Below are 13,257 nucleotides of genomic sequence, written 5' to 3'. Positions count from 1 at the left end.
CTTTTTTAGCGTTATTTTCGTGTGTTAATGAATTATTGTTTTTGCTGTTTTATGTGATGTCCTAGGCGGTTTTACATGTTCGTTTTTATTCTACGGTTAGTCACAACTTCGGTGTTGACATGAACATCAATTATTTAGTCATTTATTTTTTAAATTTACCGTTTTGCAAAAGACTTATTCTAAATACTTTTTTTATCCCAGGCATAAATAACCTGAGCCGTATTTGGCAGAACTTTTTGGAATTTTGGGTCATCAATGCTCTTCATCTTTGTAATGTTTGGCTTTCTTTTTTATGAGCATCACTTATGTTCTTATGAGACGACACGCACGTATAATGTATTTAATTATTAGCCTGGTACCTTTGATAATTATAACCATGTCGAAATGGCCTGTTGTTAGTTTATTTCTGTATTTCTCTGTCCGTAATGTTCTTGCATCTATTTGTACTGTAGTCATGTCATGTAGTGTTATCGTTTTAGAGTTATATTTAACATTGCCGTAACAGTGCGCGAGGTTTCGCTAGCCGCAAAAGCAGGTTCAGCCCTCCATTTTTTTCTTAAAATGTCCTGTACCAAGACAGGAAAATGGCAGTCGTTATCTTATAGTTAGTTTCTGTGTGTGCTGCATTGTCGTTTGAATTCTGAAATAAATAGGTGTCTAAGGGTGGAATGCTGTTCACTTTTTCTGCTATTATTTGAAATTATTTGCACCACATTTTAATTAATAGAAATGATTTTAAGTTTTTAGCAGTCGTGTGTATGATTTATGATTGTCTTAATCTTATTGTCTTACTGTAACAGGGGATGAAATGATTATGCAACGTATAAATAAACTCCTCATAGATATCAGGACTAAATTTTATATATACGCCAGACGCGCGTTTCGTCCACAAAGACTCATCAGTGACGCTCGAAAAAAATTTTAAATTTTGTAAACGGTTAATTTATTAAATATAACCATATCAATGATAATTCAATTCGGCACAAAAAATGCTGACTACTGGGCTTGTGATACCCTCGGGGAAATAAATCTCCACCAGCAGTGGAATCGACCCAGTGGTTGTAAATAAACTCATCATAGATACCAGGACTAAATTTTATATATACGCCAGACGCGCGTTTCGTCCACAAAAGACTCATCAGTGACGCTCGAATCCAAAAATCCAAAAACGTTCAAAAGGCCAAATAAAGTACGAAGTTGATGAGCATTAAGTTGCCATCCACTTAAAGAACCTTTGTCAACATCTTGGGTTTTGTTTATATACAATTGTTTGTTATTACTCAAACTCAATATTCCGGCATTATTTTAGAGTGACTAAAATCGCCTTCAGAAACTGATCAAATGTATTAAAATGACTATAAACAGCTACGACTTTCGTCAACAGATTTCTTTTTTTGTAAGGAAATGAGACATCTTATATCAATGAAAAAGAAATAAGTTCTTTTGGCATACAATCATAATTCTATTATATATATGAAATCAGAATTATGTTTCTATTTACGTTTGCAACTGTATGCAACACTTTTTCTCATCACTTGATAAAAAGATAAAGCATTTATGATTAAGTTTTTATCTTTCTCATAGAAACTATCGACAAAAGTTTTAAGGTCAACGTTGAGGACAAGAGCATTCAGCATGATAGGGTTTTACAAGATGTTGAACAGATACAAGATCCAGTTGTTCGAACTGGTAATATATGATATCATTGTATATTTTCCTCGGTCAAACGTTGACGAAATATTTTGAATTCAACTCCTAATCCATTATAAACTAAAGATTATTTCTACAAATAATTGTGATGTAAAATATTTATCAAAAACCGTGTTAAGTCTGCAATAAATGTGTGACACAGTGTATAGACCAGTTGTTCAGTTGTTCCTTGTTTTTTTATTTTTTTATTTTGCTACCTTTTTTAAATGATTTGCACATCATTCAAATTCGCATTTGGTATTTTAAGTTTTTAGCAGTTGTGAATATGATTTATAATTTTCATTATTGTCTTATTGGAACAGGGGATAAAATGAGTATGCAAAGTATAGGTTGCTATCCACTTATAGGACCTTTGTCAACATCTGGGTTTTTTTTTATATACAATTGTTTGTTATTACTCATAATTTTTTTACGTTCTCTATTTTTTTCAGTGGTGTCAAATGTATTAAAATGACTATAAACAGCTACGACTTTTGTCAGCAGATTTCCTTTTTTGTAATGAAATGAGACATTTTATATCAATGAAAAGGAGCATTGGCATACAATCATAATTTTATTATATATATGAAATCAGAATTATGTTTCTATCTGCTTTTACAACTGTATGCAACACTTAATCAATCTCATCACTTGATAAAAAGATAAAACATTTATTTATGATTAAGTTTTTATCTTTTCACAGAAACTAACGACAAGAGTTTTAAGGTCAACGTTGAAGAAGAGTGCATTCAGCATGATAGGGTTTTACAAGATGTTGAACAAATACAAGATCCAGTTGTTCAAATTGGTAATATATGATATCACAATCTTTGTATATTTTCCTCGGTCGTACGTTGACGAAATATTTTGAATTCAACTCCTAATCCATTATAAACTAAAGATTATTTCTACAATTAATTGTGAAATACAAAATTTATCAAAAACCGTTTAAAGTCTGCAATAAATGTGTGACACAGTGTATAGACCAGTTGTTCAGTTGTTTCTTGTTTTTTCGTTTTTATTTTGGACCCTTTTTTAAATTATTTGCACATCATTCAAATTCACATTTAATGATTTTAATGTTTTTAACAGTTGTGAACATTGTATATGATAAATAATTTTCATAATTGTCTTATTGGAACAGGGGATAAACGAGTATGCAAAGTATAGGTTGCTATCCACTTGTAGGACCTTGGTCGACATCTGTTTTTTTTATATACAATTGTTTGTTATTACTCATATTTTTTGTACGTTCTCTATTTTTTTCAGTGGTGTCAGACAACATGAATTTCAGATCTCTTTAACAAACTTTATATTCCGGCATTATTTAAAGTGACTAAAATCGCGTTCACAAACTGATCAAATGTATTAAAATGACAATAAACAGCTACGACTTTCGTCAACAGATTTCCTCTATTTGTAATGAAATGAGACATCTTATATCAATGAAAGGAAATATCGTATTTCCATCATCCATATACAATTATAATATGATTTCAGAATTATGTTTCTATCTACTTTAAAACCTGTTTGCAACACTTGATATAACGAAAAAATATTTATTGATGATTGATTTTTATTCCCACAGATACTCATTACCAAAGTATCAGTATCAACTTTGTAGATCATAGCCTTTTGCCTGATAAGTGTTTACAAGATGTTGAATGGATACAAGAACCAGATGGTATAACTGGTATAATATGTTATCAAAATCAATGTTTTATTCCGCGAACGTATGTTCAAAAGTAATATTTTTAATTCAACTTCTTATTCAATACCCATCGTCATTTCTTTTTTTTAACAGTTCATTTGTGGCGTAAACAATCTATCAAAACAATTTAAACCTTGAAATAACTGTTTATAACTGATGTTATGCTGAGAATTTTTCTACTAATCTTTGAAAATTATTTACATATCATGGTATTTGTATATTCTTGTCCTGCATTTTTGCTAATATGCTGGGTCTATATGCCCTTTTGTTGCTTTGTTAAATGTTTGAGTGTTTTCATAGTGATTGATATTATTAGAAAAAGTTGACTGCTGTACCCCTATTTTTTACATTTTAACCTGTTATGTCTGCTTGTTTTGGTCACACATCGTTGTCAATATGATGAAATTTGGTGCGCCTGTCATACAAGTAAGAGATTTAGCTAGCTTTAACCAGGTTTAATCCAACATGTTCTGCATATAAAATGCATGTACTAAGTAATGAATATAACAGTTGTTATCCATTGGTTTGATGTGTTTAAGCTTTTTATTTTGCCATTTGATTAGGGACTTTCCTGTATGAATTTTCTTCGGAGTTCAGTATTTTTGAGATTTTACTTTTGAATTTCACATATCAAATGATTTGAAGTGTGCGAATCAAAACTGCTTCAGGTTTAAATTCTTTTATCGTGATTTGTTGTTTTGTTTTTGCTTTTAGAAAAAAATATTTTTTGGTGGAGAGGCGGGTTCCTGGTTGGGTTTTTTTTTTTTTTTTTTGCTTGATATGATAAGTTTTTATCATAATCTCATATTCTTTCTTGGATGGGGGATGAACGATTGTCAAACGTATCAATGTTGATATTCATATATCTGTAGGACTTTCGTCAACAGTTTGTCTTTAATATTAACAAGTGATTGATATTTATTTATTTTTTTGCTCGTACGTTCTTTAGTTTTTCCAGTGCTGTTTTACAATAGTAATATGAGGAATCTTAACAAAACTCAAGATACAGACCGCATTTTATATTGACTTCAATCGCCTTCAGCAACTGCAGAAGTGAATTAAAGTGACTTTCATCAATAAAAAGATACATCTGATATAAATGAAAACAAATAAGGTCTTCCCATCATTAATGTATAATCATAATTGTATTATATATATGAAATCGGAATTATGTTTCTATCTGCGTTTACAACTGTATGCAACACTTGATCTCATCACTTGATTAAATGATAAAACATTTATTCATTATTAAGGTGTGTTTTTTCACAGAAACTAACGACAAGAGTTTCCTAGTCAACTTTGAAGAAGATAACCTTCGGCAAGATATGTGTTTACAAGATAAAGAACGGATACAAGATCCATTTGTTCAAACTGGTAATATATATATAAACTTATTTACTTACATGGAGTTATTTTTTTTTCAGAACAACAGGGCACTCTTTTGAAGAAACAACCCATTTAAGGCGTAAAATAATGTCATTATTTTCTTGATTTAATGCAAAATTAATTATTTTACACATGCTATTCCTTTGAGAGCTGTCTTGTGTTGGTGCCAAATGAGGGTTTACTTTTCTATGTTTTATATTTTGCATGTTTAAGACAGAGGTAATCTTTTCCTGCGTTAATAGGATTGATATACCAAAAATCGCTGTTGACGCACATTTTAACTCGAAATTTTAACTTACTGGGAAGTTTGGTTAATTTATTGCTAAAATAAAGGGATATTATGGGAGATGAATTTAATATGGAAAACTTACCATAATTCAAGCCAGATTTAACACATCGTCTGTCAGATTTTAAAAATCTTATTTATATACATAATATAAATATTGGAAATCATACTTTTACCTATGGACATGATTTATATTTGGTCTTTTTTTTTCATTTTTTCATGTAATATGAACACGAATCACTTTTTCCTGTTCTCTTCGTGCCAGTTCTTTTTGTTTATTCTTCAGAGCTTTATATGCCTTTTACTCTATCTAATGATTAAATGACCAAATTTCTTATTTTCTATACACTGTGGTCGGGATATAATATCCAATCCGTGATTCTAAATTTATTTTTTTTAAATAATAAAAAAAGATGTATAGCCTGATAAATTTAAAGAATTGTTGACAAGATAATCTGTTTTTTCGCGATAAAACGTGAGGAAAATAAACAACAAATACACGGCATCCCCCTATAATAAACAAAGTTGATTAGATTAATTACTTGCAGAATTACTTTTGATACTTGTCAATGATTTTTTAGTTTATATATCTAGATTAATTAGTTTTATTACATTATCTATATTAACAGTTATCAAAGGTACAAGGATTTTAATTTAATACGACAGACGCGCGTTTCGTCTACATACGACTCATCAGTGATGCTCAGATCGAAATAGTTAAAAAGCCAAACAAGTACAAAGTTGAAGAGCATTGAGGACCCAAAAATTCTAAAAAGTTGTGCCAAATACGGATAAGGTTATCTATTCCTGGGATAAAATCATAACATATTTTACTCGAACGTATGTTGAAGAAATATTTTGAATCAACTAGTTATCCAGTACCAATGACCTATTAATTATTCAAATAATCGTAGCGTAAAATAGTTATCGAAAACAATTTAAACTCTGCAAAAGAGCGTGACCCAGTGTATAGATCTGTTGTGCGGAGTTTTCCATTGGTTGATATGGTCAATATATGTTTCTCGTTTCTCGTTTATTTTTTTGCTAATTATTTTGAATTATTTGCCCATCATTTGATTTCATATAAATGATTTTAAGTTTTTAGTAGTCCTGTATATGTTTCAAGGTTTTCATAATATTATTGTATTACTGAAACAGGGGATGAAATGATTATGCAACGTATAAGTTGCTATCCACAGATATGAATTTTTCTCCAAAAGGCTGTCTTGTTTTCATATAGAATTGTGTGATATTATTCATATTTTTTGTACGTTCTTCTGTTTTTCGAGTGGTATGAGACAAGGGAAATATTAGTTTTATTTATTAAATTCAATACAACGGCCTTTGAAAACTGAACCAAAGTGTATTTAATCTACACAACACAGCTACGACTTTCGTGTTAATTAAACGATACATCTTTTATCAATGAAAAAGAAATAGGTCCATCATCGGTATAGAATCATAAAATGATATCAGAATAATGTTTCTGACTGCTTTAAAACAAGTTTGCAAGCCATGTTTTTGTCAGTTTATTTTCGATCTATGAGTTTGACTGTCCCTCTGGTGTCTTTCGCCCCTCTTTTGCAGCACTTGATAAAACGACAAAACATTTATTGATGACTGATATTTTTCTAGCAGAAACTAACGACCAGAGTACACAAGTCAATTTTGAAGAAGTTAGACTTTTGCATGGTAAGTCTTTACAAAATGTTGAATGGTACAATAACTTTATGTTATAACTGGTATCATATGTTTTCAAAATTATATGCTCTATTTCCGCGAATTTATTTTCGAAAGTTGATATTATTAAAAAAAATATATATGTACGTTCTTCAGTTATTCCGGTGCTATGGGCAAACGGGAATATATGTATTCTTAATAAACCAAACATCCCGGCCACATTTTATAGTGAATTAAATCGACTGTTAAAAGTAACTACAAATGTGTCTTAATATGACTATACACAGCAACGACTGTTGTCATCAGATGTCCGTTTTTCTTGCATTGACCTTGATACATCTATATCAATCAAAAAGAAATAACGTCTTTCAAACATTGGTATACATTCATAATATGATATCCGAATTGTTTATCTTTTTGCTTTAAAAATTGGTTTCCAACTTTTGATAACACAATAAACATGTATAGATGATTGATTCTTGTTTTCTCATAGAAACTAACGACCAGTGTATCCAAGTCAACTTTGAAGAAAATATAATTTTGAATGGTAAGTTTTTACAAGATGTCCAACGAATACATGAAATATATGTTATAACTGGTATTATATGTTTTAATGTTTTCCCTGAGATTGAATATTCGAAAAGTATATCGTAATCAACTCCTAATACAATACCATTACCCACTTTTTAAAATTTATTTGCGGCGTTGATTATCTATCTTATTGTCTTATTGCAACAGGAGATGAAATTATTATCCAACGTATCAATGGGATTATTCATAGATTGCACTTTTGTCAGCGGATGTCTTTTTTATACATAAGAGTTGATATTATTAAAAAAAATCGTACGTTCCTTAGTTATTGCCGTGGTACGGGGTAATGGATTTATATGTATCCCTATCAAAAGTAAATATACCGGCCACATTTTATAGTAATTGAAATCAATTTCAGGAACTGCACACGTAAATGTTTTAATATTACTATACACAGCTACGATTTTCGTCAACAGATGTTCTTTTTGTCAATATAATGATACAATAAAAGGAAATGAAAACAAAATTAGGTTTTTCAATAATCGTTATACAATCGTAGTAGGATATCAGAATCATGTTTATTTCTGTTGCAACACTTGCTAAAATGAATAAAGATGTATGAAATACTGAGTATTGTTCGCACAGAAATTTATAATCAGAGTAGGACGGCCTTTTGCCTGGTTGTTTTTACAAGATGTTGAACGAATACAAAACCCAGATCTTATAACTAGTATTATAAGTAATCAAAATCATGGTTTTAATCTGCGAAAGTATGTTGATCATATCTTTTGAATTCAATTTCTAATCCAATACCGTTAACCATGTTTTAAGTATTCATTTGAGTAGTAAAATATTATAAAAACAAAAACGGTTTATACCTAGAAATAAACGTGTGTATAACTGGTTGAACGCTGAAAAAAATTTCTGCTTATCATATGAAATCATTAAATATCATTAAATTTCAAATAAATGATTTGAAGTGTACGAAGCCGTACTGCGTCACATGTATAAGTTTTTCATCTTAATCTTAATCTTGAAATAACTGAAATCGCCTCCACAATCTTGTAATGTATATTCAAGTGACTAAACATAGCTGGATGTTTCGTCACCAAATGTCTTTTGTAGCAATTATATGATACATCTTATATCAATTAAAAATAAATTGGGTCTTTCAGTCATCGGTGTGCGATCATAATAAGAGATCAGAAGTATATTTATATCTGTGTTAACAACTGTTTGCAACTCTTGATAAAACGATAAAACATGTATTTACGACTGATTTTTTTCTCATAGAAACAAACAAAAAGAGTATCAGAGTCAACGTTGAAGAAGATAATCGTCTCCTAGGTAGGTTTTACAAAATATTGAATCGATAAAAGAACCAGATGTTAAAACTGGTATTATATGTTACAAAAGTCATTGTACTTTTATCCTTGTACGTATGTTAAGGACATGTTGTGCATCTAAATAATTATCAATTACCCGTTTCTCTTTTATTAACAATTCCTTTTGCAGTCAACAATATTTATCAAAAAAATTTACACATGAAATAAATGTATATTACTATTGGAATACTGTATACGTTTTCCGCTTATCATTTGAAATTATTTTCGCATGACTCAATTTCATATAAATGTGTTGTAGACTATCTCAGTCTCGTGTTATGTTCTTTTTGTTTAGCGCAACTGATCCAAAGGTTAAATGAGTACCTCTCATCACTTGACTGGTGGACGTTTCGTCCTCGAGGGTATCACCAGCCCAGTAGTTAGCACTTCGGTGTTGACATTAATATCAATTATATGGTCATTTTTATAAATTTTCTGTTTACAAAACTTTGAATTTTTCGAAAAACTAAGGATTTTCTTACCCCAGGAGTAGATTACCTTAGCCGTATTTGGCACAACTTTTTGGAATTTTGGGTCCGCAATGCTCTTCAAATTTGTATTTATTTGGCTTTTTTAACTATTTTGATCTGAGCGTCACTGATGAGTCTTATGTAGACGAAACGCGCGTCTGGCGTATAAAATTATAATCCTGGTACTTTTGATAACTATTTACACCACTGGGTCGATGCCACTGCTCGTGGACGTTTCGTCCTCGAGGGTATCACCAGCCCAGTAGTCAGCACTTCGGTGTTGACATGAATATCAATTATATGGTCATTTTTATAAATTTTCTGTTTACAAAACTTTGAATTTTTCGAAAAACTAAGGATTTTCTTACCCCAGGAGTAGATTACCTTAGCCGTATTTGGCACAACTTTTTGGAATTTTGGGTCCTCAATGCTCTTCAACTTTGTATTTATTTGGCTTTTTTAACTATTTTGATCTGAGCGTCATTGATGAGTCTTATGTAGACGAAACGCGCGTCTGGCGTATAAAATTATAATCATGGTACTTTTGATAACTATTTACGTATGTCGTGCGTCGCCGTAATCGTCTTCAGTCGTCGTCCATCGTCCGTCGACTTTAACAAAAGTCTTCGCCTCTGAAACTACTACGCCAAATTTAACCAAACTTAGCCAAAACCATCATAAGGGTTTCTACTTTAAAGATTGTGTTCGACGACCCTTCCTGCCAACCAGCATTGCCGACCTGGCTAAAATTAGAACATAGCAGTGAAATGCAGTGAAATGCAGTAACATGCAGTAAAATGCAGATTTTGGCTTAAAACTAAAACTAAAGAATTTAGAGCTTATCTGACATGGGACAAAAATGTGTATTTGCACTGGAGTTTTCAGACGAATCAGACAATCCATTGTTGGGTTGCTGCCCCTGAATTGGTAATTTTTAACAAATTTTGCAGTTTTTGTTTATTATAATGAAATCTAGCAAATTAAGATCTACAAATAAGTCTGCATTACCAAAATTGTCAACTGACCCCTGAAGGCGTTGTTGCCCTTCAGAGTCAACTTTTAACAATATTTTCGTAAATGTTTGTAATCTGTTAGAAAAATCTTCTCCACTTAATCTACTGGGCCTAATATAATTAAACTTAGCCACAATGTTAAATAAGGTATATTGATAGACCAACCAACATTGATGTCAAGGCTAAAAATACAACATTAAAGAACTTTGTGAGCATGCCCCCACAATGTCACTGGATAAACAAAATCTCACCAGATTTCTAAGTTCAAAGACTCAACTCAACTTCAGCTTACTGATGAAAAATTTCTTGTGGATATGCACATTAACATATCATTTCCTTATTAAATACAAAGTTTCATGAAATTCTGTTGTGTGGTTTCAGAGGAATTGCAATGACAAACTATTGCAGTAGTATATTGAGGCCAATACGTTCAAAGGGGCGTAACTCATAGAAAAGAAATTGAATCATTATTTCCTTTCGATATGCACATCTACATAGTATTTCCTTATTATCAACAAAGTTTCAAGAAATTCTGTTTTGTGGTTTCAGAGGAGTTGCAATGACAAAAACGGACAGTCGGACAGACAGACTGACTGACGGACGGACAGGGCTAAAATAATATGCCCGCGGTATCTTTTTCACTAGATTTGTTGTCGATCAAAAGGTTCACCTTCGTTTCAGTCTCAATTTTGACATTAGTTTCCTTCAAATGGCTTTACTCGACTAATACATGCGTAACCCATCTCTAGCTAATAGGTTAAATTGAAGGTCACATGAATACTTATTAAATGAGAAATCATCAGCGATGTTTCGTAGCTTATTTTTGAACAAAATTGAACTTAACTAGCTGCTAAATCGAATTATTTTTTCATTATTTCTCTTTCATTAATCATGTTAATTATTGAAAAAAAAGATCATATTTTTAGTTTGTGTATATCCCGTAGCTAAAGCCTCTTTAGCAAATTTGCATTTGTGGTGATAATGTAAATGACTGTTTGCATCATACCGAGTGTAAGCCTGATTTAACTTCTTTAAGTTGCTCTTAATTGACTAAATACCAGTATGTCCTACCAAAGAGTAGATAAACCTATTTAAAAAATATACTTCGGATTCAAAAGTCTTTGATAGTAAAATAGTCTTTTGAAACAATAGGTAACTGATTTTTCAAAATATTTCAAATATTACATAATTTTGAAGTAAGTATTATTCTGTAGTTTGTAAAAGTCTCAATGTCATTATCATATCACAACAGAGAGTAAATTAATAATGAACTAATGTAAATAAAAGCACATAGTAATTAATCTAAATATATAGGATATATAGGGTTTTAGAAGGGGCTAATATGTCATTCATCTGTTGATACCAGTGTCCAGCTGTTAATCCCTGACCACAAGATAAATAGTGTGGTCTTATCTCATAATTGCATCATGCATGTGTATTGCAACAAAAGTAATTTATATAACATGGAAGTAATAAGAGAAAAGGGAAAAGATATGAAAAGGAGAAAATCTAAAATCAAACCAAAATGAACAAAGCTATTTATGTATAAGAGTGTGAAAGTATCTTTGTAAGTCTCTGACAAATGTTTATGGTTCTTACTACAAACATGAAGAATATGTCTCTGAATCAGTCTTCTGTTAGGAGTTTCATGCATTTTAATCAATTTTAAGTTTAGGTGAAATTTTTCAATTCCATAAAACTCAAAAAATCATGTGGGACAGTCTAATTTCAGGAAGGGGTGGTCTTGATATATATGTCTCTTATTGCATAATTTTAATGTTCTAGCTAATTTCATAGTATATTTCTTTTTATGATACAAATGAAAATCGTTCTTTATAGTGATAATAATGATGTTAAATATTGATTTATCCAGCTATTCAATCCTGTTATTCTCTTATCTTCGACTGTCTGGACAGAGGCAGGGTTTTGTCTATATTTAATTACTACATCACAGATGTTGGTCAAATCTGTGACGTCAAACTCACGCCAAATGTCAAGTTAGTGTTGGTCATTGCACATATAATGCAAAAGTTATAGTATTAGAGCATCAAAGACACAAAGTGTGTGGTTTTATTGATAAAATAATGGTGTCGGAACACTCGAAGAGTGTTCTCAGTGGAATTGTTTTATTTGTGTTGCATTAATATGGCTTCTTAGGGGGAAATTCAGTTGTTATGTCATTTCTCAGAACAAATGAAAAATTGTTAGCAAAAAATGAAAATAGAAACTTTATGTATACCCCGTTTGGTTTGAATTTGATATATGTGATAAAAGGGAGTATTTTCTATAATACTGTGGCCCAGTTATTGGATAATTTGTTTCTAAATGAATTTATAGGTGTCCAAAATGCAGTTAAATCAACATATCTTTTTACTTTGGGCATATATCAAAAATCAGAGACACGATTTTGAACTTATGTATGGTTGATTAAAGTGATGAAAACAAATATCTGATACCATTTGACATGAATGTGCCATTTTTACCCAAGTTGGAAGACCACTTATTTGCAATTAATGAGCTATATCTTGGGATTAATCATACCAGAAATCAATTTATCTATAGATAAAGAAGGAGTTATATTTCAGCTGTGAAATGAGTTAAAGATTTTTAAAATCCATTGAGTAGTTTTGGAGAAATTCATCTTTAAAAAACGTTGGTTGGAATCAGAAAATTCTGACTGTAGAACTACCTTTACTGGGGTTTTTTCAGACTTTTTGTATATTGGATATACGTCTTATATGTTATAAATCAAATATGAGAATTTGAGTCAAATCGGTGAACATGAATTTTACAGCTGTGTCCCTTTAAAAAATAGTGAACTGCGGAACATCATAATGAATAGTGTGTCCTATCGACTAAACTAGCCTGCTCTTTTTAAGTGCCAACGTAGTCAGTAATAACCGTTATATGATCCTCAGATCTTTTGACATTTACATTGCTTTTGCAACTACCTACATTGCTTCTTTCTGGAAATTGTCCGTATGATTCTTGTGGTTTATCATCTGCAAAATAAAATTGAGAATTCGAACGGGGAATGTGTCTAAGAGGAAACAATCCCAATAAAGAGCAGATAACAACCTAAGGCTACAAAATGGCCTTCAACTGG

At 31.1% G+C, this 13,257-nt stretch overlaps 1 protein-coding gene across 6 annotated transcripts in view; it reads left to right on the top strand.

Annotated features, from left to right (window-relative positions):
- Nucleotides 1-13,257, top strand: part of LOC134683031 (uncharacterized) — a 42,800-nt gene that overhangs the window by 25,810 nt on the left and 3,733 nt on the right. For 2 of the 6 annotated variants that reach the window (XM_063542044.1, XM_063542045.1), the window contains exons 10-16: nt 1,585-1,689; nt 2,393-2,497; nt 3,278-3,382; nt 4,670-4,774; nt 6,708-6,764; nt 7,246-7,299; nt 8,577-8,630. In XM_063542044.1, the coding sequence (XP_063398114.1) occupies nt 1,585-1,689; nt 2,393-2,497; nt 3,278-3,382; nt 4,670-4,774; nt 6,708-6,764; nt 7,246-7,299; nt 8,577-8,630 (585 nt within the window). The remainder of the gene's footprint in view (nt 1-1,584; nt 1,690-2,392; nt 2,498-3,277; nt 3,383-4,669; nt 4,775-6,707; nt 6,765-7,245; nt 7,300-8,576; nt 8,631-13,257) is intronic. The other 4 variants (XM_063542048.1, XM_063542047.1, XM_063542046.1 and 1 more) reach the window with 4 other exon arrangements.

Source organism: Mytilus trossulus, chromosome 9 (assembly GCF_036588685.1).
Source record: "Mytilus trossulus isolate FHL-02 chromosome 9, PNRI_Mtr1.1.1.hap1, whole genome shotgun sequence".
NCBI classification, from domain to species: domain Eukaryota; kingdom Metazoa; phylum Mollusca; class Bivalvia; order Mytilida; family Mytilidae; genus Mytilus; species Mytilus trossulus.
This window is presented reverse-complemented; position numbering and strand designations above follow the sequence as displayed.